At 46.2% G+C, this 27,830-nt stretch overlaps 1 protein-coding gene across 1 annotated transcript in view; it reads left to right on the top strand.

Moving 5' to 3' along the window:
• Positions 1-27,830, top strand: part of LOC140732660 (dynein axonemal heavy chain 6-like) — a 549,473-nt gene that overhangs the window by 406,852 nt on the left and 114,791 nt on the right. The window contains 5 exon segments of the mRNA XM_073055353.1: positions 1,873-1,967; positions 6,501-6,660; positions 6,930-7,061; positions 19,833-19,928; positions 21,192-21,332. Coding sequence (XP_072911454.1) covers positions 1,873-1,967; positions 6,501-6,660; positions 6,930-7,061; positions 19,833-19,928; positions 21,192-21,332 — 624 coding nt within the window.

The raw sequence follows: 27,830 nt of genomic DNA on the forward strand, positions 1-27,830 counted from the left end.
CCCTGGACTAATCATGAACAGAGAATCAGAGAACATGGAAATAGGCCTTTTAGCTCAAATGGTCAGTATTGACCAAGATAATCATCTAAGCTGTTTCCATTTGCCTGTGTTTGGCCCATATCCCTTTGAACCTTTCCTATCCATGAACCTGTCCAACTGACTTTTAAATTTTGTTAATGTTCCTGCCTCAACCACTTTCTCTGGCAGCTCATTCCATATACTGAATACTCTCTAGGTGAAGAAATTGTCCTTCCTGTTCAATCCCTCCCCTCTCACCTTAAACTTATGCCCACTAGTTCCTTGATTTCCCCCATCCTGGGGAGGAGACTGCATGCGTTGAACATGTCTGTTGATATTCATTCACTAATTTATACCAGTTCAAAGTTCAAAGGAAAGTAATTATCAAAGTACATACATGTCACCCTAAGATTCATTATCTTGGGAGCATCCAGAATGCTAAAAGAAATACAATAAAATCAATGAAAAACTGCACACAGCAAAGATGGACAAACAGCCAATGTGCAAAAGACCACAAGTTGTGCAAATACAAAACGAAAAAACAAAACAATTATTTATAAATAAATAAATAGATAGATAGATAGATAGCATTGTGGTCATGAATTGTAGAATCCTTGAAAGTGATTTCATAGATGGAATATTTCAGTGTTAGGGTCAGCGAAGTTTTGCACTCTGGTTCAGAAGCCTGATGGTTGAGAGAAAATAACTCTTCCTGAACCTGGTGCGATGGGACCTAAGGCTCTTGTTGGCAGCAGCAAGAAGAGAGCATGATGTGGGTGATGAGGGTCCCTGATAAAGGATGCCACTTTCCTGCGACAGTGTTTCGTGAAGATGTGCTTAATGGTGCAGAAGGCTTTACTATGATGGACAGAGCTGTATCCATTACTTTTTATAGGCTTTTCCATTCCAGGGTATGGTGTTTACACACCAGGCTATGATGCAAACAGTCAATATACTCTCCATCGTATATCTATTAAAAGTTTGTCAAGGCTTTGGATGGATTGCTAATCTTCACAAACTTCTAAGAAAGTAGAGTTGCTGCCATGCCTTCTTTAGATAGTTCGATACTTTATTGATCCCAAAGAAGTTTACAGTGTCACAGTAGCATTACAACTGCACAGATATACAAATATTAGAAGAGAAGTATGAAAAAATAAAAAATAAGTTACTTCAAACAGTCTAACAGGAGGAGGTCATCACTTCACTGGCTATATGTTGACTCATTATTCAGCCTAATAACCTCATATAGCACTCTTTGCAGCAGCACAGTTGTCTTAGCTTATTACTAAAAGTGCTTCTCTGTTTTGATAAGGTGGCATACAGAGGATGAGAAACATTGTCCAGAATTCCCAGGATTTTCTGCAGGGTCCTTTGCTGTACTGCAGCCTCCAGTGTGTCCAGTTTGACTTCTATAACAGAGCCAGCCTTTCTAATCAGTTTATTGAGCTTGTTAGCATCACCCGTGTTGATGCCTTTGCCCCAGCACACCACTGCATAGAAGATTGTACTGGCAACAACAGTCTGGTAGAACGTGTGAAGGAGAGGCCTGCAGACTCCAAAGGACCTCAGTCTCCTCGGGAAGTTCGAGTGACTCTGGCCTTTCTTGTACACAGCCCTCTAAGTTGGTGATCCAGGTAGGACAGGGAGCTAAGCACATAGCCTTGAGGTGCACCTGTGCTAATGTTGTTGCCAATTCAAACTGACTGTGGTCTGCAAGTGAGGAAATTGAGGATCCAGGTGCACAAGGAGGTATTGAGTCCTAGATCTTAGAGCTTATTGATTAGTTTGGAGGGTGTTGAGTGCAGAGCTGTAATCCTGAGGTAAGCATTGTTTTGCTCCTTTGTTGATCTGCAGCAGGCAACCAGTGAGCTGAAAAATGTTCTTCCCGTCCTGGGCCAGGCCGTGAGTGCACTCCAAGCACTGGACAAGAGCGACATTTCAGAGATCAGGTGCGTCACACCAAACTCTACCATTGTCCACGCCGGGTGGAACCTCGGTATACCAAACCTTGAAACAGTTTAATGTCAGGACTAACAATACTTCACTTCAAGTGAAATGGTTTTAAAGTAAAAGCAGACATCTGAGGAGTATGCACACAAATGGTTGAGCATGAAGAATAGGTTGTTGAAGGTACAGTTAGGAGGAGTTGAGTTTAGGCAGTCAAATATAAAGGAAAAGTGGCAGGACCATTGAAAGCAGTGATGTGCAGAGATCTTGTGGTGCAAGTCCATAGCTCCTTGAAAATGAGTACATCAGTACAGTAGATAGGGTGGTAAAGAAGGTGTATGGCATACAAAAGAAAATTTGCAGATGCTAGAAATCCAAGCAACACACACAAAATGCTGGAGGAACTCATCAGGCCAGGCAGCATCAATGGAAAAGAGTACAGTCGACGTTTCGGGCTGAAACCCTTCAGCAGGACTGGAGAAAAAAAGCTGAGGAGTAGATTTGAAAGGTTGGGGGAGGGGAAAGAGACCTGTCAGGCGACAGGTGAAACTTGGAGGAGCGGGTGGTACAGATCAGTACCAAGGCATATGATTTAGTGGCCATTACAGAAACCTGGTTGCAAGGTGGGAATGACTGGGAATTAAATATCCAAGGGTATCAGGAAATACAGAAAGATAGGCAGGAAGGCAGAGGAGGTGTGGTGGCACTCTTGATTAGGGGTGAGATCAGGGTGATTGTGAGAGACAATATAAGATCTATGGAGCAGAATGTTGAGTCCATCTGGATAGAGATTAAGAATAGTAAAGGGAAAAAAATCACTGTGGGTGTTGTCTATAGGCTACCTAATAAAAATATTGCAGTGGCAGAGACGATTAACCCAGAAATAACTGAGGCTTGTAAGAACAGAATGGCAGTTGTCATGGGGGATTTTAACTTCCATATAGATTGGGTGAATCAGGTTGGTCAAGGGAGTCTTGAGGAGGACTTCATAGAATGCATCCGTGATGGCTTTCTTGAGCAGCGTGTTGGTGAACCTACAAGGGAAAATGCTATCTTAGATCTAGTCCTGTACAATGAGACAGGTAAGATTAACGATCTTGTAGTCAGGGATTCTCTTGGAAAGAGTGATCATAGGATGATTGAATTTTGCTTTCAGATGGAGGATGAAATAGTTAGATCTAAAACTAGTGTATTATGCTTGAACAAGAGAGACTACAACAGGATGAGGGAGGAGTTGGCTAATGTGGATTGGGAGCACAGGCTATTTGGTAGGACAGTTGAGGAACAGTGGAATACTTTCAAAGAGATTTTTCACAGTGCTCAACAGAAGTATATTCCAGTCAAAAGTAAGAACTAAGTGTGGGGAGAGCCAGCCTTGGATAACTAAGGAAATAAAAGATAGTATCAAATTAAAAGCTCATGTGTACACAGGTGCAAAGAGTAGTGGGAGACTGGAGGATTGGGAAAACTTTAAAAAGCAACAGAGAACAACTAAACAAGAAATAAGGAAAGGGAAGATAGAGTATGAAAGTAAATTAACACAAAATATAAAAACAGATAGCAAAAGTTTTTATAAATATATAAAGCGGAAGAGGGTAGCTAAAGTCAACGTAGGTTCCTTGGAAGATGAGAAGGGGAAATTGATATTGGGTGAGAAGGAAATGGCTGAGGCATTGAACGACTATTTTGTGTCGGTCTTCACGGTCAAGGACACGTCTAATATGCCAAAGAAGGATGTTCTGGATGAAATGGGAGGCAAGGACCTCGATAATTTCTGAAGAGACAGTGATGAGCAAACTAGAGGGCCTGAAGGTAGATAAGTCCCCTGGTCCTGATGGGATGCATCCCAGGGTGCTGAAGGAATTGGCGGAGGTTATAGTAGACACGTTGGTAATCATTTATCAAAACTCTCTAGACTCTGGGCAGGTCCCAGCGGATTGGAAGACAGCAAATGTCACGCCACTTTTTAAAAAGGATGTAGGCAAAAGACAGGCAACTATAGGCCAGTTAGCTTAACATCTGTAGTCAGGAAAATGCTTGAAGCGGTCATTAAGGAAGAAATAGCGAAACATTTAGAAAGGAGTTGTTCCATTAGACAGACACATCACGGATTCAGAAAGGGCAGGTTCTGTTTGACAAACTTACTGGAGTTCTTTGTGGACATAACGAGGGCAGTGGATAGAGCATAACAGGTGGATGTCGTATACTTGGATTTCCAGAAGGTGTTCAATAATGTGCCACACAAGAGACTTATAAATAAGATACGGATGCATGGAGTCGGAGGAAGTGTATTGGCATGGATAGTGGATTGGTTAACCAATAGAAGGCAGAGAGTTCGTATAAATGGGTGTTTCTCCGGTTGGCAGTTTGTGGTGAGTGGGGTACCACAGGGGTCAGTGCTGGGCAGTGCTTTACCATTTACATTGATGATTTGAAAGAGGGGACTGAGTGTTGTGTGGCAAAATTTGCTGATGACACCGAACTGAGTGGAAAAACAAATTGTACAGAGGATGTGGAGAGTCTGCAGAGGGATTTACATAGATTAAGTGAGTGGGCCAGGGTCTGGCAGGTGGAATACAGAGTTGGTAAATGCAAGATCATCCACTTTGGAAGGAATAATAGAAGAGCAGATTATTATTTAAATGGTTAAAGATTGCAGCATGCTGTTGTGTAGAGGGACTTGGGAGTGCTTGTTCATGAATCGCAAAAAGTTGGCTTGCAGGTACAATAGGTTAATAAGAAGGCCTTCATTGCTAGAGGGATTGAATTCAAGAGCAGGGAGGTCATGCTGCAACTGTACAGGGTACTGGTGAGGCTGCACCTGGAGTACTGTGTGCAGTTCTGGTCTTCGTACTTGAGGAAGGATATACTGGCTTTGGAGGCAGTGCAGAGGATGTTCACCAGGTTGATTCCAGGGATGAAGGGGTTAACCTACGAGGAGAGATTGAGTCACCTGGGACTATACTCTCTGGAGTTCAGAAGAATGAGAGGGTATGAACATGGCCCTCCTCTCAGCAAAAACGATTCCACAAGTCTGTGAATGTACCAAGGAAGGTAGAGCAAATGCTCTCCTGTGCTGCAGAATTCTGCAATTCAACCAGTTCAACACTGGAAACCTGAGCAACACACACCAGATGCTGGTGGAATGCAGCAGGCCAGGCAGCATCTATAGGAAGAAAACATATCAGAATGGGAATGGGACGTGGAATTAAAATGCGTGGCCACTGGGAGATCCTGCTTTCTCTGGCAGACAGAGCGTAGGTGTTCAGCGAAATGGTCTCCCAGTCTGCATCGGGTCTCACCAATATATAGAAGGCTGCACCGGGAGCACCGGACGCAGTATATCACACCAACCAACTCACAGGTGAAGTGTCGCCTCACCTGGAAGGACTGTCTGGGGCCCTGAATGGTGGTGAGGGAGGAAGTGTAAGGGCAGGTGTAGCACTTGTTCCACTTACAAGGATAAGTGCCAGGAGGGAGATCGGTGGGAAGGGATGGGGAGGATGAATGGACAAGGGAGTCGCGTAGCGATCCCTGCGGAAAGCAGAAAGAGGGGGAGGGAAAGATGTGCTTGGTAGTGGGATTCCGTTGGAGGTGGCATTTTAATTCCACGTCCCATTCCCATTCTGATATGTCTATCCATGGCCTCCTCTAGTGTCAAGGTGAAGCCACACTCAGGTTGGAAGAACAACACCTTATATATCGGCTGGGTAGCCTACAACCTGATGGCATGAACATTGATTTCTCTAACTTCTGTTAATGTCCCTCCTCCCCTTCTTACCCCATCCCTTATTTATTTATTTATTCCCCCCTCCTTTTTTTCTCTCCCTGTCCATCACTCTTTGCCTGTTCTCCATCTCCCTCTAGTGCTCCCCTCCCCCTTACTTTCTCCCTAGGCCTCCCGTTCCATGATCCTTTCCCTTCTCCAGCTCTGTATCACTTTCGCCAATCACCTTTCCAGCTCTTAGCGTCATCCCACCCCCTCCGGTCTTCTCCTATCATTTCGCATTTCCCCCTCCCCCCTCTACTTTCAAATCTTTTACTATCTTTTCTTTCCGTTTGTCCTGATGAAGGGTCTCGGCCCGAAACGTCGACAGTACTTCTTCCTATAGATGCTGCCTGGCCTGCTGTGTTCCACCAGCATTTTGTGTGTGTTGCTTGAATTTCCAGCATCTGCAGATTTCCTCGTGTTTGCAACTGGAAACCTGAGCAGCTTTGTCAGCTAGACCTTGGCAGTCATTGGTGGGGACTGGCTAATCTGGGAATAAGGGGTTTCCTCTTTATTTGCTCAACTGGATCCCTCCAAAGCACCACAATAACCATGCTCTCCCATGCCCTCTGTCACTGTATCATTACTGATGTTAATCCAGCTTCTCAAACTGTTCCTCAGTAAACACCCCTGCCCCGACACATTGCTCCCTGAACTGCTGATGAAGATCCAGTTCTTTTCCCATCATCTAGTAACTCTGTCAGTGTGCTTGTCCCAGTATGACCACGATTGTTTGACATTGCTGACCCTATTGTCATGTGTGCAGGGTTTACAACAGCCCACCCACCCTGGTCCTGACTGTAATGAATGCTGTGTGTGTGCTGCTGCAGAAACCACCCCAGTGGGCAACAGCTAAATTACTGCTCAGTGACCCCTCCTTCCTGAAGCACCTGCTCAGCCTAGACAAGGACAAAATACCTGAGAAGGTGAGATTCATTTTCTCTTTCCACCCCTCCCCATCTCTCCCCTCTCCTCTCCCCCCTCTCTATCTCCTGTCCCCAAACCCCCTCTCCCCCCTTCCCCTCCACCTCCCCCTTCTACATCCTTCCCCGCTCTCCCCCCTTTCCCATTCTGTTCCCTCCCTTCCTGCATATTCACTCACTCCTAAGTTGAGTTCTCTCTCTCTTTCTCACACGCATGCACTGTCCTGAACCACTATTATATATAATGTGAAACTTCACTTTTCACTTTCCAGGTCTTCTTGAAATTAAAAACTTACTCGAAGCAGCCTGATTTCAACCCTGAGCGAGTGGGTAATGTTTCGACTGCCTGCCGCTCCCTCTGCCAGTGGGTGCTGGCGCTGGAACATTATCATGAAGTCCGCAAGGTAGGGGCAGTGAATGATCGCTCATACTTCCTGTTTCCTGTGGGATTGGGAACTCCTCTGTGACAATGTCACCTTGTCCTCAATACTTCACATTGTACTGCCAACTCGTGCAGGTGACGCTAAGGGCACCACGTGTTCATTCCAGGAGGGTAGGTGTATACAGGACGAGAAGGTTTGATGGCTGGAGGGAGGGTACACTATACCTCCAGATTTAAAAGGATGCTGCCAGGTCCATGGGACTGCACTATGGGAGAGGTCAGCCAAACTAGGTCTTTATTCCTTGGAATGTAAGAAAATGAAGGGCAACTTTATAGAAGTACAGGTGTATTTAAATTAAGACGGGTATAAGAAGGGTGGGTGGTAACAAATTTTTCCCCAAGGCAAGGGAGTCCAAATCTAGGGGACATAGATTCACAGTGAGAAGGGAAAGATTTAAGAGGGACATGAAGGGCAACTTTTTCATGCAGAGGGTAATTATATGGAACAAGCTGCCTGAGGAAGTGTTTGTATCTGGTAGCATTTAAGGAGGTACATGGATGGGAAGGGCTTAGTGCGATGTGGGCTGAGAGCAGGAAATTGGAACTACCTGGATGGGTTTTGTAGTGGGCATTGACTGGTAGGGCCAAAGGGCCTGTATCCATGCTGTGTTGCCTAATGACTCCATTATTTACAAATATTTGGGCAATATCTCACAGGAAACAAAATAGCATGGATAATACAAGGGCTGTTGGGAATGATACCAATGTTCCAAACACAAAGTGGTAACCTCCATAAATTCTGTGCAGCTTTGGGATGTCCCTCTTGTAATGAAGGCATAGTCTGTGCTTGATTCCAGCCCCACCTCCACTACTAGCCAATATTCGATCTTATGACAAGCGGGGTTCACAAGCTATCAAAAAGAGAAGCCCCGGAAGCAATTTAGAAAGCGCAGAATGTATACATCCCAAAAAGGAAGATTCTAAAGGCAAACTGACACAACTATGGCCAACAAGAGAAGTTAAAGCCAGCATAAAAGCCTAAGAGAGGGATGGGAACAAGAGAGCCAGACAGACAGCAGAGAGGTTGTTGAGTCAGATGTTGTTAAGATGTCAGAAAACGCAGGAATCAAAAGGCTGAGTATAGTGGGACTAATGTTCTGCATTGTGCATATTTCAATGCAAGAAGTATTGCAGGAAAGGCAAATGAGCTCAGGGCATGGTTCAACACATGGAATTATGATATTGTCACCATTAGTGAGATTTGGTTGCAGGAGAGGCAGGACTGGTAGCTCAATATTCCAGGGTTCCATTGTTTTAAACGTGACAGAGTGGGAGGGGTTAAAGGTTGTTAATTGGTCTTACTAGTCAGGGAAGATGTCATGGACTAGTCAGGAAAGACTGGAGAACTCGTCTTGTGAGGCTTTATGGGTGGAAATGAGAAATAAGAAAGTATGACCCACATTGGCTATATTATACACCACCCAATTTGCAAGATTTAGAGGAACAAATTTGTAGACAGATCGCAGACTATTGCAAGAAACATAAGATTGTAATAGTAGGTGATTTTAACTTTCTACACAGTGATGTGAACTTCCATACTGTAAAAGGACTGGATGCGATGGAGGTTGTCAGATGTGTTCTGGAAAGGTTCCTTAATCTGTACATTGTTACGAACCCCGTAACTGGGTCACTTACCAGCAAAAATGGAGAGGTCTGTTGAAGCCTGATGATAAAATTTTTAACAGTATTTATTAGTAAAAATACACAAAAATAATATCAATACAAACATACAGATAATACACATCGTCAATACTAAATCTAAAAGTGCGGGTATAATAATAATCAATAAGAAATAAGCTCTATCGTTGTCTAGGGGATAAATGTATTGTCCGATGGAAATATAAAAGTCACTCAGTTCATGCAGGCTGCAGCCTTTGGGGGACCGCTGGGTTTGCAATGGTTGGAGAGAGAGAGAGATTTTGAGAAACTTGCCGGCTTTCCTTTTTATGATTTCGATCCGTCGGAGTCTCGTTGGTGTGGCCGTTCACTTGTGGCCTCTCCTTTAGCTAAAGCCGTTCTTCCGTGGTGAGGCCGCCAATCCCAGGCAAGGGAAAGGACGCACATGAGCCCCCCACCGGCTGTTGCTATTAAACGCTGTCACGGGATTTCTAGCGTTTCTCCTGGTGCGTCTGAAGGGGTTGTTCCCCAGACCCTCTTTTATCCTTACTCACGAGGTCTCAGATGTCAATCGGGTTGGGATGATGCAATCCCTCAACCAGCCCACTCTGCTCATCCCCTGAGGGCTTCAATGAATAGTACAGTACTCAATACACAATTCCGTCTCCAAGGGACAATATCCGTTATCAGGGGTTTTTGTTTCGCGGAGGCCAGGACACATTCCAACCCTTGTGGATTCTGCATGTCTCTCTCTCATTTCCTGGGTCCCAGACCTGAATTAATAGCGATCTTGCAATTCTCAAAAAGGAGGGGGCGACTTTGTACCCTTCGGCCCCTCAGAGTTGTGGCACGTTCATAACACCCCCTTCCTTCAAAGATTTTTACCATCGGTAAAAATGAATTAGTACAGAGTCTTACAGGATTTTAGAATCTAACACAATACAAAAGAGTTTTTTTCCACTACAGAGTAATACAGTTATACATTCAATTCAGCATCTAGATAAACAGTCAGCGAGCACATTATCACTTCCTTTAATATCTTAACATCTTGTACCTTAATAAATTCTTGTAGCATCAGACTCCAATTTAATAACCACCTATTTTATTCCTTTTCTTCAACAAACAAAAACTAAAGAGTTGTGATCTTAGCTTACATGTATATTACAAAAGTTCATGCAAATACTAATCTTTATGTTACTTTCAAACTTAATAGTCAATCTTCCATGGTGTTGTCTTTATTATTCACATGCTTTGTCAAAATCCCTAAAAACCAGATCCTGTTATTTAAAATGGCATCCCGTCAACGCTCGCCCCTTTTCCAGTTAACTCCTACGTGGTTAACTTGTATCCTAGTGTGGAATAGGCTTTTGCATGCTCCTTTCATAGGAGTTATTTTATCAACAATGTTTTCCAAACTTAGCCCATTTTCCGAATTTCCACACAATTCTTTAATTTTAAGCAAGTCATTAGTTTTATCTTCAGGACCCTTCATGCTACTAGTTCTCAATTTAAGATCTGCAAGCGATCCCTCTTTGTTCAAACAGCATTTCAAATTCTGCTTTTTCACAGCACACTCTTGAATAACAATAGCGTGTGGGGCACCTTTACATTCCAGATCAACCTGTAATTGATTCGCAGGCAACGTGTTACCAAGCCATTATCTCTGTTGCCTGGTTACTGCTTCTGACACCAATCCAGACTTTAAATTTTCTTCATTCAATTTAGGAACTACACTTTTCCCTTCTCCTTCAATAATAATATCCACATCACCACCTTTTATCTCCTCACTAACTTTTAACACACCCTTAAACACAAACAACTGGGAATTCTCACTTCCCACTATTATCAAGGTTAACCCTTTCTTCACTGAACCAAGTCCATCTGACCCACAAGGACTGCATTCCTTTTCAACTGAATCAAATACCTCAGACTTTTTCTGAGCTCCATTACTAGGTTCAGTACCACGTGCATTCACATCTTGAACACACTCAAACGGGACATCTGCCTCTTCCAGGCTTTCAATACCCGTACCCTTTTCAAATTCTAAATTCCCCTGGTCCTCCCAGTTCCTCTCTGGGCAACTCCCTTCCGGAGTAAACTCAACCCTGCGGGCTGAAACAACCTCATCTGCCAACCCAGCAGACTTCTTCAAGGTAATGGCATCCTTTTCATCTAGGACTGCCCTCATTTCATTATCGGGAACACCTTTAGAATTTTCAACTTCTTCAAACAGTTCTGCCAAACCAGACAGATCATCCATGTCCAACCCTGGACCTTTTAACAGCCTTATCTGTTTCTCATCTTTACTTCGTGCCTCTGTAAATTTCCTCCTGGCTAAGGGCAGGACTAACTCCTCTCCCTTACTCTCTTTCACTTTCCTATTCTCTGTTTTACCACCCTCTAAACCCTCTTGGTACAGGGTCAGTAAAAACGTCTTGGCCAAATCGATACTGGCCGGATTTAAACTGGTCTCGTTCTCAGCTGCCTTTCTCGACATGCTGCAAGTGGTCGCGCATGCGGGATAGATCTTGGAATCTAGGGGCGGGACCTCCACCAGCTGTCTCGTCAGCTTCATTGCTGACCAAACCTTACCACCGGCTAAATCGTTACCCAGAAGGATGTCTACGTCAGTTCTCGGGAATTCTGATCGCACCCCTATTTCAACTGGTCCAGATACCAGCTCACAATTTATAATGATCCTATGCAAGGGCACCGCTTCTGTCCCTTTTCCTATGCCTCTCAAAGCCACCTCTCCAGTCTTGCGACCAAAATCCAGTACCTTGCTGCTAATCAATGACAGCTCAGCTCCCATGTCTCTCCAGATCCGCACTGGAACTGGTGTGTCTCCCTCTCTCACAGACACGGTTCCTTCTGAAATACATTTCTCAGACCCTTCTCGTACTCTGTCTACCTGGGGCTCTCTCGTCGATTTACTAATCACCACAACACATCCTATAGGGACTGCTGCTTTCCCTTTTCCTACCTCCTTCCTCTGAGCAAGGCACTTAGATGCAATATGACCCACCTTTCCACAATTAAAACAGGTCAAGCCAGGACCTCTCCTGCCGTCTTGCCTTTCCTCCTCCTTAATTTTACCACTAGCTCCCGGCGGGATCTCTGCCTCAGCCGGTGGGCTTTCTCTACCATTCCCACGGTCTCTCTGGTAACTTTTATTCGAGGAAAACTTTGTCTTGTGGGTTAGGGCATATTCATCTGCGAACCTAGCAAATTCGGAGATGGACTTATTCGGCTTCTCATTCAAATACATCCGGATATCATCCAAAACACAACCTTTAAATTCCTCAATCAGAATTAACTCCCTGAGACGCCAAAAATCTTCTTCCACTATTTCTGCTGCACACCAGCAATCCAAGAGCACACCCTTCTCATAGGCAAACTCTGCATACGTCTGATTCCACCCTTTCTTTAAATTTCTGAACTTTTGTCTATAGGCCTCAGGTACCAATTCATAGGTCCGAAGAATGGCCTCCTTTACTTTCTCATAATTCTCAGACTCCTCCTCCTCCATGGACAACGCTGCATATGCCCATTGTGCCTTCCCTTTTAACATACTTTGTAACAACGCCACCCATTGCTCTTTGGGCCACTTCTGACTCACTGCCACCTTTTCAAAATGCAAGAAATAACTATCAACATCCGTCTCCTCAAACGGAGGTACTAACCTAAACTCCCTACTAACATTAAACCACTCCTCTCGGTCTGACCCTTGAGCTCTTCGCTCTTGCCTTAACTTCTCCATGTCCAAGTCATGTTGCCTCTGTTTCTCTTTCTCCTCATACTCCCTTTCCTTCTCGGCTCTCTCCTTCTCCTTCTTGGCTCTTTCCTTCTCCTTTTCGGCCCTTTCCTTTTCTTTCTCGGCCCTTTCCTTCTCCTTTTCAGCTGCTTCCAGCTGTTTTAACTTAATTTCATGTTCCAACCCTAATTTCTCCAACTCTAACTGAGCCGTCCCACTAGCTGGTGCCTTTGCAGGGATATTTTCCAATACCTCAGCAGAAAACACATTCTTTACAATATAATACTGAGTTATGGCCCTCCGCTCCTCCCGCTTTTTCATCGACAATCTCACCTCTGTGAGATTTAGTCCTTTTGCAATATTTATCAAGTCCGACTTTGTGGCAGCCTCTAGCGCCTCCAGAGTTGGGTTTTCTATAAATTCATCCACGTCCATCTTTGCTGGTTTCCCATCTGGTTACCCGCGCAACCAGACCCACGTTTGGACTCAAAGTCCCGATTCACTGGCCCTCCAATTTGGTATCAAATCTCGAGACGAGACCCCACTTTGTTACGAACCCTGTAACTGGGTCACTTACCAGCAAAAATGGAGAGGTCCGTTGAAGCCTGATGATACGATTTTTAACAGTATTTATTAGTAAAAATACACAAAAATAATATCAATACAAACATACAGATAATACACGTCGTCAATACTAAATCTAAAAGTGCGGGTATAATAATAATCAATAAGAAATAAGCTCTATCGTTGTCTAGGGGATAAATGTATTGTCCGATGGAAATATAAAAGTCACTCAGTTCATGCAGGCTGCAGCCTTTTGTTGGAGAGAGAGAGATTTTTAGAAACTTGCCGGCTTTCCTTTTATGATTTCGATCCGTCACAGTCTCGTTGGTGTGGCCGTTCACTTGTGGCCTCTCCTTTAGCTAAAGCCGTTCTTCCGTGGTGAGGCCGCCAATCCCAGGCAAGGGAAAGGATGCACATGAGCCCCCCACCGGCTGTCGCTATTAAACGCTGTCATGGGATTTCTAGCGTTTCTCCTGGTGCGTCTGAAGGGGTTGTTCCCCAGACCCTCTTTTATCCTTACTCACGGGGTCTCAGATGTCAATCAGGTTGGGATGATGCAATCCCTCAACCAGCCCCCTCTGCTCATCCCCTGAGGGGCTTCAATGAATAGTACAGAACTCAATACACAATTCCGTCTCCAAGAGACAATAGCCGTTATCAGGGGTTTTTGTATTGCGGAGGCCAGGACACATTCCAACCCTTGTGGATTCTGCATGTCTCTCTCTCATTTCCTGGGTCCCAGACCCGAATTAATAGCGATCTTGCGATTCTCAAAAAGGAGGGGGCGACTTTGTACCCTTCGGCCCCTCAGAGTTGTGGCACGTTTGTAACAACATATACTGTAAGTCCCGATGAGAATGTACAATACTTGATCTCCTATTAGGAATGAGATAGGCCACCTGACAAAAGTTTGTATAGGGGACACTTTGCATCTAGTGGTCATAATGCTATTAGTTTCAAGGTAGTTATGGAAAAAGTTAAGTCTGATCCTCAGTTGAGATTCTTGAGGAGTATAAAAAATGCAAGAGACCACTTAAGAAGGAAATCTAGAGGGCTAAAAGAAGGCATGAGGTTGCCCTAGCAGACAAGGTGAAGGAGAATTCTGGAGATAAGTGAAGTGTAAAAGGATTGCAAGGGACAAAGTTGCTCTTCTGGAAGATTAGAATGGTAATCTATGTGTGGCGCCAAAAGAGTTGGGGAAAATTTTAAATGGATTTTTTGCATCGGTATTTACTCAGGAGATGGATACAGAGCCTATAGAAGTGAGGCTAAGCAACAGGAAGTTCATGTACCCTATACAGATTACAGGGGAGGAGGTGTTTGCTGTCTTAAGGCAAATTAAGGTCAACAAGTCCCCAGAGCCTGATAAGGTGTTCCCCCAGATCTTGTGGAAGGCAAGTGCAGAAATAGCAGGAGTCCCTGCAGAGATATTTAAATCATTCTAAACGACAAGCGAGGCACCAGATGATTGGAGGATTGCTAACATTGTTCCGCTATTTAAGAAAGGCTCTAAGAATAAACCAGGAAATTATAGGCCAGTGAACCTGACATCAGCGGTGCGAAAGTTATTGGAAGGTTTTCTAAGGGACAGTATATATAAGGGTTTGGATAGACTGATTAGGAATAGTTGCATGGCTTTGTGTGCAAAAGGTCATGTCTAATCAATCTTATAGAGGTTTTTGAGCAAGTTACCAGGAGAATTAATGAAGGCAAGGCAGTGGATGTTGTCTACATAGACTTTAGAATGTATTTGACAAGGTCCTGCATGTGAGGGTGGTCAAGAATGTTCAGTTGCTTGACATTCAAGATGAGGTAGTAAATTGGATTAGACATTGGCTTTGCAAGAGAGGCCAGAGAATGGAAGCAGATGGTTGCCTCGCTGACTGGAGGCCTGTGACTAGTGGAGTGCTACAGGGATGGGTGCTGGGTCCATTGCTGTTTGTCATCTATATTGATGATCTGGATAATAATGTGGTTAACTGGATCATCAAATTTGCAGATGACACCAAGACTATCAAAGCTTGCAGCGGGATCTAGACCAGCTGGAAAAATTGCTGAAAAATAGCAGATGGAATTTAATGCAGACAAGTTTGAGGTGTTGTACTTTGGGTGGACCAACCAGGTTATGTCTTACACAGTGAGCGGGAGGGCACTGAGGTGTAAGGTTGAACAAAGGGATCTGGGAATACATGTCTACAGTTTAGTTAAAGTGGCATCACAAACTCCCAGGAACTTGGTGCACTTAACTCTCTCTATGAAGGAGCCATATAATTACAGGGGGGAAGGTTTGACTGCACCGTGTTTCCTTTGTCTTCTCCATGTTCAGGCTTAAGTTGTTCTCACACCATTCCATCAGCTGCTCCACTTCCTCTCTATATTCCATCTCATCATCATTCTTGATAAGGCTAATCACTGTTGTGCCATCCACAAACTTGATGACATGTTTTGAGCTGAATCCTGCAACACAGTCAGGTGTCAGCAGTGTGAACAGCCTTGGGGAGCGTCAGTGCTCAGCGTAATGGGACTAGAGGTGTTGCTGCCCACACGGACAGATTGTGGCCTTACTGTTAAGTCCAATTGCAGAGTGAGATGTTGAGACCCAGCGAGGACAGTTTCCCTACTAGTTTCTGGGGTATGATGGTGTTGAACACTGAACTGAAGTCTATAAACAGCAGTCTGGCATATTGGACCCCATTTTCCAGGTGAGACAGGACAGAGTGGAGGGCAGAGACTACTGCATTGTCAGTGTACTCATTGGACTTCAGAAGAATGAGAGGGTGACCTCATTGAAACCTTTTGAATATTGAAAAGCCTTGATAGAGTGAATGTGGAGAGGATGGTTCCTATGGCAGAGGAGTCTAGGACCAGAGGGCACAGCCTCAGAGTAGAGGGGTGTCCTTTTAGAAAAGAGATGAGGAGGAATTTATTTAGCTAGAGAATAATGAATCCGTGGAATTCTTTGCACGGGCAGCTGTGGAGGCAAAGTCATTGGGTGTACTTAAGGTAGAGGTTGATAGGTTCTTGATTAGCCAGGGCATGAAGGGATATGGGGAGAAGGCAGGAGATTGGAGCTGAGCAGGAAAATGGATCTGCCATGATGAAATGCTGGAGCAGACTTGATGGGCCAAGTGGCCTAATTCTACTCCTATATCTTATGGTCACAGGTAGATAGGGTCATTCAGAAAGATTTTGGCACATTGGTCTTCCTAGATCAAAGTACTGAGTACAAGTGTTGGGATGTTATGTTGAAGTTGTATAAGACATTGGTGAGGCAGAAGTAGGAGTATTGAGTTCAGATTTGGTCACCTGCAGGAAAAATATAAATAAGATTGAAAGAGTACAGAGAAAATCTACAAGGATGTTGCTGGGACTGGATGACATGATTATAAGGAAAGATTGATAAGTTAGAGCTTTATTTCCTAGAACGTAGAAGATTGAGAGGAGATTGATGGAGGTATACAAAATTAGAAGGAGTATAGATAGGGGAAATGCAAGCAGGCTTTTTCCACTGAGGTTGGATGAGACTATAACTAGAGGTCGTGAGAAGGGCAAAAGGTGAAATGTTTAAGGGGGAACCTGAGGGGAAACCTCTTCACTCACAGGATGGTGAGAGTGTGGAACAAGCTGCCAGAGCAAGTGGTGGATGTGATTTCAATTCTGACGTTTAAGAGAGGTTAGGATAAGTACGTGGGTGGATGGGGTATGGAGGGGTATGGTCTGGGTGCAGGTTAATGGGAGTGGGCAATTTAAATGGTTTGGCATGGATAGGTGGGCTGACTCTATAACTACCTGGCATATCAGGGCATCCAAAAGTTCCCTGATGACTACATGCACCCAACTTCGTTCCTTACTGACAATGTCAACGAACTGGAGCTGGATGTACTTGGGACCATCTGGAAAGCAGAAACCATCATAGATGAAACTTTTACTGAGGTGGTCACACTCAGAGTGCAGGCTTCAGAACACCAGAAGATATGAGGGGAATAAGCAGTCAGTGCAGGCTTCCCCTGTGGCCATTCCTTTCGGCAACGAGTGTATCCCTTTGGATATTGCCGGTGGGGGAATGACCTATCAGGGCACAGCAGCAGCCAGGCTTGTGGCACTGAGGTTGGATCTTGAGGCTTAGCAGGAAAGGGTAGAGGGAGGCAGAGCGATAGTGATAGGAGGCTCAATAGTTAGGGAGACAGATCTCAGTGGGCTCGAAAGAAACACTAGGATGGCGTGTTGTCTTAGTAGGCTTTTAATTACTTGTTTAATTAGTTTCATGCAACATCAATGGCCAAAGGTCCTATTCCTGTGCTGCACTGTGCAGCACATGAGGGTAAGGATTGTTGATGGGTTGGGTTGAAGCCCTGCATCAGGAGTCGGAGGAGATGGAACCTGCATAATTTCTTAGAGCTGCCAGTTTATGTCTTGAGTCACCTGAATTCAATATTAACATCCACTGTTGTCTTTGTATATCTGCAGTTTGAATATGCTCCTTATGGGTTAATAGGCTAATGTAACTTGCCACCAATGTGTACGTGAATAGTAGAGTTTAGGGGGAGTTAGTAAGAATGGGGGAGAATAAAATGAGATTAGTGTAAATGGGTGATGAGCTCAGTGAGCCAAAAGGCCAGATTTCATGCCTAATGACACTGCGATTCTGGGATTGTGAATGTGACCATTATCTCAGCAGCATTTATAGGTTTAAATTTTTAAAACTGTTAAAAGTCAAACTAACTTGGCTGATGGCTCCACAAAGACCATAACAGAGTTGACAAGAAACCGACAGGTCAAAGAGGACTCTGCAGAGGACTACGGTACAGGAACAGGTTCTTTGGGCCTTGCTGTTGTGTCAAGCCTAACTGAACAATCCCCTTCCACCTACACAGTGTCCCTACCCCTCCATTCTTTGCACATTCTTAAATGCTTCTGTTGTATTTGCCTCTTCAACCAACCCAGGTACCCCATCTTACTTTAAATGCACACCCTCTGGTATCGGATAGAAGACCATAAGGCAGAGGAGCAGAATTTGATCATTTGGCCCATTGAGTCTGTTCCACCATTCCATCATGGCTGATTTATTATCCCTCTCGATCCCAAACTTCTTCTTCCCATAACCCTTACTAATCAAGAACCTATAAACCTCCACTTTAAATATACCTAATGACCCCAGAGCAAACAGTGGCAATTAATTCCACAGATTCACCACACTCCAGCTAAAAAAAAATTTCCTCATCTCTGTTCTGAAGCTGTGCCCTCTGGTCCTAGATCCCACAATATAGGAAACATCCTCCTCAGGTCCGCTTTATCTGGGCCTTTCAATATTTGATAGGTTTCAATGAGCTCCGCACTTACTTTTCTGAACTCCAGCGAGTACAGGCCCAGTGCCATTAAAAGCGCCTTGTACATTAACCCTTTCATTCCCATGAACCTCCTCTAGACTCCCTCCAGTGCATGCACATCTGTCCTCAAACTGTTCACAATGCACCAAGTACGGTCTGACCAATGCTTTTTGAAAAAGATAACAGCTGCCTGCCTTGTATATGCCTCATAATCATATAAACCTCTATCAGGTCTCCCCTCAGCCTCTACTACTCCAGAGGAGAGAACTCAAGTTTGTCCAACCTCTCCTTACAACACACGCCTTCCAATCTAGGCACCATCCTGGCAAACCTCTTCTGCACCCCTCCAAAGCCTCCACTTCCTTCCTACAAAGGGGCAACCAGGACTAATGCCTTCAGCAACTCACCCTTCAATAACTTCAGGAATATCAAAGTGTTAATGCTTGTTGCTTACAGGATTTTTTTCTCATTTTTATTCTGAATTAATGACCCATTATGTTGAGACTTTAAACACTAGCTTTAGACATCCTAGTCAGATAGATCAACTCCACAGTTACCCTATTGCCTGTAAAAAGACTGGTGTGTTCACATTTTCTAGTCTCCACACATTCCTCTTTCTGATCTCTCCGAGTTGAACCATTGGATCCTTGTTGTTTATCAGTTTTCAGGTTTAATAACTTCATATTTTTTGCTAAAATAATTCATTTTATTTCTTATTTAGACTTCTGTTCTCCATTACGGACACAAATTATCTTCAGCTGTTTCCTCCTGTCCCATCATCAGTTCTCTGGTCTCTGACTATAGGATCCACGTTTGTCCAGTGGGATTGCAGAATTGGTTTATTTTTGTCAAGTGCACTGAGATACAGTGAAAATCTTCTGTTTGTATGCCATGCCACCCAGACATAAGTCCACGGTAGTAAAAAAAAGAAGCCATTACAGAGAATTCAAAACAAGACACAAGATGAGGTAGAGTGGGAGATCAAGAATTCATTATCAACTGGGAGATCCATTTAAGATTCTGATAACAGCAAGATAGAAGCTGTCCTCAAGTCTGGTGGTTGATATTTTCAATGGAAGGGGTGGGAGAAGAGAGAACATCCAGAGGAGGGGGAGTCTTTGATTATGTTCGTTGCTTTCCTGAGGCTGTGGGAATTGTAAACAGAGTCACTGGGGGAAGGCTGGTATGTGTGACAGACTGGGAAATGTCCACAACTCTGCAATTTCTTGTAGTCTCGGGTAGAGCAGTTGCCATACCAAGCCATGGAATGTATGGACCATGTCACAGGAGGCTAGAGGTGAAGCTGGTGAAATAGCCAGCCATATACAAGAGTCTGACTCCACGTGAGCCTATTGGAAAGTTGAAGAAAGGAGCTCTTTGTGCCTGCAGTGCTTGGTATGTGACCTGTAGGCTGAAGTGGTATCACCCACTTCAGAACCGCCACAGTAACCCGTCCAACTTTGTGTGACAGGCAGTGGAGCCGAAGCAGCAGAAAGTGGTGGACGCCCAGGAAGTTCTTGCAATCGCCAGGAGTAATCTTCGAGAAAAAAATACAGCCCTGAAGCTGGTAAGGAGCTGTCACTCTTTTACCCTCCTTCACTTCCTCCTCACTTTTCCTGCTCTCATTGAGGGATAAGCTGCCTACTGATTCTCTGCAGCTCCACTAGTCTTTGTAGACAGCTCCTTGTTCACATACACACTCACACACACACCCACACACACACACACACATACACACACACGCATACACACACACGAACACACATACACACACACACACACACACACATACACACACTCACACACAGACACACACACACACATATATACACACACTCACACTCACACTCACACTCACACTCACACTCACACAGACACACACACCCACTCACCAATACACACATACACACCACAGACACATACACACATGCGCGTGCGCACGCACACAGACATATAAACATACACACACGTGCATGGATATATAAATACACACACAGAAAAATACAAATACACTTGGACATGTATACACACACACTCTCATATACTCACACTCACAAATACACACACAGACTCACACTCACACACTCAAAAATACATACATAAATATACACACATACACTCATACTTTCACACTCACTCACACTTACACTGACACATACACACGTGTGTGCACATATACGCACACACGTCACATATATATGTGCATGCACATATACATGCACACATATACAAGCACACGCATACACAGGCACTCACACACACACACACACAAACAAATATATATGCACACATACACATATACACAATAAATGCACTTATGTGTGAACACACACACACAGGTGTACACACACCTCAAACAAGCAGACATAGACACAGACACTCTCACAGTCAAGCACACACAGATTTACACATGCAACCTGCAAATTCATGCAAGGGCATGCACATGAAATGAGTGTGCCCACGCACATAAGGACATATGTGCACACCTCTGTGCATGGGGGTCTCAGTTCAACCACCGACAAGGAAAACATCAGTTTTACACAAGGAAAGTTCCAGCAAAGATTCTAGGGAAAGTTCTTGCCACATTTCATGGTGTGGTGATCCACATCTCAGTGGGATCAAGCTATCAAGGCAGGAGGACAAACCAGTCCAACCAGTGAAAGAAGCTGAGCCGACTAAGTTGAAGGTGTTAGAAGTGCTTTGAAGTCATGAGCATTAACCAGACCATTTTTATGAGCCCATTCACGGCAACCCTGGAGCATCCTTCCCATTCACTTCTGCCTAGCCAGCATTATGAAAGTCAATTCATGGTTTCCCTTCTGCCCCATAGGTTGAGGACCATCAGCTGTCACTACAACAGGCCTTCAACAAAGCCTTGGAACAAAAGGAGGCCCTGGCTGCCCGCAAGCTGCAGACCACCCAAAGGCTTTCACGGGCTTCAGTTCTCATCACAGCTCTCGCCAATGAGGAGGTGGGAAACAGCCAACCCAACAGGGTTTAGAAGAGGCGAGAATGACAGAATGAGTGAGACTGATGACCAGAGAGTGACGGGACAGAGGGAGTCTGATGAACAGAGAGTGATGGGACAGTGAGACTGATGAACAGAGAGTGATGGGACAGAGGGAGTCTGATGAACAGAGAGTGACGGGACAGAGGGAGACTGATGAGCAGAGAGTGAAGGGTCAGAGGGAGACTGATGACCAGAGAGTGATGAGACAGAGGGAGACTTGATGAACAGAGAGTGACGGGACAGAGGGAGACTGATGAGCAGAGAGTGAAGGGTCAGAGGGAGACTGGTGAACAGAGAGTGACAGGACATAGGAAGACTGGTGAACAGAGAGTGATGGGACAGAGGAAGACTGGTGAACAGAGAGTGATGGGACAGAGGGAGACTGGTGAACAGAGAGTGACGGGACAGAGGGAGACTGAGGAACAGAGAGTGACAGGACATAGGGAGACTGGTGAACAGAGAGTGACAATACAGAGAGAGACTGATGAACAGAGAGTGAGGGGACAGAGGGAGACTGGTGAACAGAGAGTGACGGGACAGAGGGAGACTGAGGAACAGAGAGTGACAGGACATAGGGAGACTGATGAACAGAGAGTGACAATACAGAGAGAGACTGATGAACAGAGAGTGATGGGACAGAGGGAGACTGGTGAACAGAGAGTGATGGGACAGAGGGAGACTGAGGGACAGAGGGAGACTGGTGAACAGAGAGTGACGGGACAGAGGGAGACTGAGGAACAGAGAGTGACGGGACAGAGGGAGACTGGTGAACAGAGAGTGACAATACAGAGAGAGACTGATGAACAGAGAGTGACGGGACAGAGGGAGACTGGTGAACAGAGAGTGACAATACAGAGGGAGACTGATGAACAGAGAGTGACGGGACAGAGGGAGACTGGTGAACAGAGAGTGACAATACAGAGAGAGACTGATGAACAGAGAGTGACGGGTCAGAGGGAGACTGGTGAACAGAGAGTGACAATACAGAGAGAGACTGATGAACAGAGAGTGAGGGGACAGAGGGAGACTGAGGAACGGAGAGTGACAATACAGAGAAAGACTGGTGAACAGAGAGTGACGGGACAGAGGGAGACTGATGAACAGAGAGTGATGGGACAGAGGGAGACTGATGAACAGAGAGTGAGGGGACAGAGGGAGACTGATGAACAGAGAGTGAGGGGACAGAGGGAGACTGAGGAACAGAGAGTGACAATACAGAGAGAGACTGGTGAACAGAGAGTGACGGGACAGAGGGAGACTGGTGAACAGATAGTGACAATACAGAGAGAGACTGGTGAACAGAGAGTGAGGGGACAGAGGGAGACTGAGGAACAGAGAGTGACAATACAGAGAGAGACTGGTGAACAGAGAGTGACGGGACAGAGGGAGACTGGTGAACAGAGAGTGACAATACAGAGAGAGACTGGTGAACAGAGAGTGACGGGACAGAGGGAGACTGAGGAACAGAGAGTGACAATACAGAGAGAGACTGGTGAACAGAGAGTGACGGGACAGAGGGAGACTGATGAACAGAGAGTGAGGGGACAGAGGGAGACTGGTGAACAGAGAGTGACGGGACAGAGAGAGACTGGTGAACAGATAGTGACAATACAGAGAGAGACTGGTGAACAGAGAGTGACGGGACAGAGGGAGACTGAGGAACAGAGAGTGACAATACAGAGAGAGACTGGTGAACAGAGAGTGACGGGACAGAGGGAGACTGATGAACAGAGAGTGAGGGGACAGAGGGAGACTGAGGAACAGAGAGTGACAATACAGAGAGAGACTGGTGAACAGAGAGTGAGGGGACAGAGGGAGACTGAGGAACAGAGAGTGACAATACAGAGAGAGACTGGTGAACAGAGAGTGACGGGACAGAGGGAGACTGAGGAACAGAGAGTGACAAGACAGAGGGAGACTGATGAACAGAGAGTGAGGGGACAGAGGGAGACTGAGGAACAGAGAGTGACGAGACATAGGGAGACTGGTGAACAGAGAGTGACGAGACAGAGGGAGACTGGGGAGCAGAGAGTCACAGGTCAGAGGGAGACTGATGAGCGGAGAGTGACGGGACAGAGGGAGACTGGTGAACAGAGAGTGACAATACAGAGAGAGACTGGTGAACAGAGAGTGACGGGACAGAGGGAGACTGATGAGCGGAGAGTGACGGGACAGAGGGAGACTGATGAACAGAGAGTGACGGGACAGAGGGAGACTGATGAACAGAGAGTGACGGGACAGAGGGAGACTGAGGAACAGAGAGTGACAATACAGAGAGAGACTGGTGAACATAGAGTGAGGGGACAGAGGGAGACTGGTGAACAGATAGTGACAAGACAGAGGGAGACTGGTGAACAGAGAGTGAGGGGACAGAGAGAGACTGGTGAACAGAGAGTGACAATACAGAGAGAGACTGGTGAACAGAGAGTGACGGGACAGAGGGAGACTGGTGAACAGAGAGTGAGGGGACAGAGAGAGACTGGTGAACAGAGAGTGACAATACAGAGAGAGACTGGTGAACAGAGAGTGACGGGACAGAGGGAGACTGAGGAACAGAGAGTGACGGGACAGAGGGAGACTGAGGAACAGAGAGTGACGAGACATAGGGAGACTGGTGAACAGAGAGTGACGAGACAGAGGGAGACTGGGGAGCAGAGAGTCACAGGTCAGAGGGAGACTGATGAGCGGAGAGTGACGGGACAGAGGGAGACTGGTGAACAGATAGTGACAAGACAGAGGGAGACTGGTGAACAGAGAGTGACGGGACAGAGGGAGACTGGTGAACAGATAGTGACAATACAGAGAGAGACTGGTGAACAGAGAGTGACGGGACAGAGGGAGACTGGTGAACAGAGAGTGACAATACAGAGAGAGACTGGTGAACAGAGAGTGACGGGACAGAGGGAGACTGGTGAACAGATAGTGACAATACAGAGAGAGACTGGTGAACAGAGAGTGACGGGACAGAGGGAGACTGGTGAACAGAGAGTGACAATACAGAGAGAGACTGGTGAACAGAGAGTGACGGGACAGAGGGAGACTGGTGAACAGAGAGTGACAATACAGAGAGAGACTGGTGAACAGAGAGTGACGGGACAGAGGGAGACTGGTGAACAGATAGTGACAAGACAGAGAGAGACTGGTGAACAGAGAGTGAGGGGACAGAGGGAGACTGGTGAACAGATAGTGACAATACAGAGAGAGACTGGTGAACAGAGAGTGAGGGGACAGAGGGAGACTGAGGAACAGAGAGTGACAATACAGAGAGAGACTGGTGAACAGAGAGTGACGGGACAGAGGGAGACTGAGGAACAGAGAGTGACAATACAGAGAGAGACTGGTGAACAGAGAGTGACGGGACAGAGGGAGACTGGTGAACAGATAGTGACAATACAGAGAGAGACTGGTGAACAGAGAGTGAGGGGACAGAGGGAGACTGGTGAACAGATAGTGACAATACAGAGAGAGACTGGTGAACAGAGAGTGAGGGGACAGAGGGAGACTGAGGAACAGAGAGTGACAATACAGAGAGAGACTGGTGAACAGAGAGTGACGGGACAGAGGGAGACTGGTGAACAGAGAGTGACAATACAGAGAGAGACTGGTGAACAGAGAGTGACAAGACAGAGGGAGACTGATGAACAGAGAGTGACAATACAGAGAGAGACTGGTGAACAGAGAGTGACGGGACAGAGGGAGACTGGTGAACAGATAGTGACGGGACAGAGGGAGACTGGTGAACAGATAGTGACGGGACAGAGGGAGACTGGTGAACAGAGAGTGACGGGACAGAGGGAGACTGGGGAGCAGAGAGTGATGGGACAGAGGGAGACTGATGAACAGAGAGTGAGGGGACAGAGGGAGACTGATGAACAGAGAGTGAGGGGACAGAGGGAGACTGATGAACAGAGAGTGACAATACAGAGAGAGACTGGTGAACAGAGAGTGACGGGACAGAGGGAGACTGAGGAACAGAGAGTGACAATACAGAGAGAGACTGGTGAACAGAGAGTGACGGGACAGAGGGAGACTGAGGAACAGAGAGTGATGGGACAGAGGGAGACTGATGAACAGAGAGTGAGGGGACAGAGGGAGACTGATGAACAGAGAGTGAGGGGACAGAGGGAGACTGATGAACAGAGAGTGAGGGGACAGAGGGAGACTGATGAACAGAGAGTGATGGGACAGAGGGAGACTGATGAACAGAGAGTGAGGGGACAGAGGGAGACTGATGAACAGAGAGTGAGGGGAGAGAGGGAGACTGAGGAACAGAGAGTGACAATACAGAGAGAGACTGGTGAACAGAGAGTGACGGGACAGAGGGAGACTGGTGAACAGAGAGTGACAATACAGAGAGAGACTGGTGAACAGAGAGTGACGGGACAGAGGGAGACTGGTGAACAGAGAGTGACGGGACAGAGGGAGACTGGTGAACAGAGAGTGACAATACAGAGAGAGACTGGTGAACAGAGAGTGACAATACAGAGAGAGACTGGTGAACAGAGAGTGACAATACAGAGAGAGACTGGTGAACAGAGAGTGAGGGGACAGAGGGAGACTGATGAACAGAGAGTGACAATACAGAGAGAGACTGGTGAACAGAGAGTGACGGGACAGAGGGAGACTGGTGAACAGAGAGTGACGGGACAGAGGGAGACTGGTGAACAGAGAGTGACAATACAGAGAGAGACTGGTGAACAGAGAGTGACAAGACAGAGGGAGACTGGTGAACAGAGAGTGAGGGGACAGAGGGAGACTGAGGAACAGAGAGTGACAATACAGAGAGAGACTGGTGAACAGAGAGTGACGGGACAGAGGGAGACTGAGGAACAGAGAGTGACAATACAGAGAGAGACTGGTGAACAGAGAGTGAGGGGACAGAGGGAGACTGAGGAACAGAGAGTGACGGGACAGAGGGAGACTGGTGAACAGAGAGTGACAATACAGAGAGAGACTGATGAACAGAGAGTGAGGGGACAGAGGGAGACTGAGGAACAGAGAGTGACAATACAGAGAGAGACTGGTGAACAGAGAGTGACGGGACAGAGGGAGACTGAGGAACAGAGAGTGACAATACAGAGAGAGACTGGTGAACAGAGAGTGACGGGACAGAGGGAGACTGGTGAACAGATAGTGACAAGACAGAGGGAGACTGATGAACAGAGAGTGAGGGGACAGAGGGAGACTGAGGAACAGAGAGTGACGAGACATAGGGAGACTGGTGAACAGAGAGTGACGAGACAGAGGGAGACTGGTGAACAGAGAGTGACAATACAGAGAGAGACTGATGAACAGAGAGTGATGGGACAGAGGGAGAGTGGTTAAGAGAGAGTGGCGGGACAGAAGGAGACTGATGAACAGAGAGTGACGAGACATAGGGAGACTGGTGAACAGAGAGTGACGAGACAGAGGGAGACTGGGGAGCAGAGAGTCACAGGTCAGAGGGAGACTGATGAGCGGAGAGTGACGGGACAGAGGGAGACTGATGAACAGAGAGTGACGGGACAGAGGGAGACTGGTGAACAGAGAGTGACAATACAGAGAGAGACTGATGAACAGAGAGTGACGGGACAGAGGGAGACTGATGAACAGAGAGTGAGGGGACAGAGGGAGACTGAGGAACAGAGAGTGACAATACAGAGAGAGACTGGTGAACAGAGAGTGACGGGACAGAGGGAGACTGGTGAACAGATAGTGATGGGACAGAGGGAGACTGAGGGACAGAGGGAGACTGGTGAACAGAGAGTGACGGGACAGAGGGAGACTGAGGAACAGAGAGTGACGGGACAGAGGGAGACTGGTGAACAGAGAGTGACAATACAGAGAGAGACTGATGAACAGAGAGTGACAGGACAGAGGGAGACTGGTGAACAGAGAGTGACGGGACAGAGGGAGACTAAGGAACAGAGAGTGAGGGGACAGAGGGAGACTGAGGAACAGAGAGTGACGGGACAGAGGGAGACTGGTGAACAGAGAGTGACAATACAGAGAGAGACTGGTGAACAGAGAGTGACGGGACAGAGGGAGACTGAGGAACAGAGAGTGAGGGGACAGAGGGAGACTGAGGAACAGAGAGTGACAATACAGAGAAAGACTGGTGAACAGAGAGTGACGGGACAGAGGGAGACTGATGAACAGAGAGTGATGGGACAGAGGGAGACTGATGAACAGAGAGTGAGGGGACAGAGGGAGACTGATGAACAGAGAGTGAGGGGACAGAGGGAGACTGAGGAACAGAGAGTGACAATACAGAGAGAGACTGATGAACAGAGAGTGAGGGGACAGAGGGAGACTGGTGAACAGAGAGTGACGAGACAGAGGGAGACTGGGGAGCAGAGAGTCACAGGTCAGAGGGAGACTGATGAGCGGAGAGTGACGGGACAGAGGGAGACTGATGAACAGAGAGTGACGGGACAGAGGGAGACTGGTGAACAGAGAGTGACAATACAGAGAGAGACT

Source organism: Hemitrygon akajei, chromosome 9 (assembly GCF_048418815.1).
Source record: "Hemitrygon akajei chromosome 9, sHemAka1.3, whole genome shotgun sequence".
Lineage (NCBI taxonomy): Eukaryota > Metazoa > Chordata > Chondrichthyes > Myliobatiformes > Dasyatidae > Hemitrygon > Hemitrygon akajei.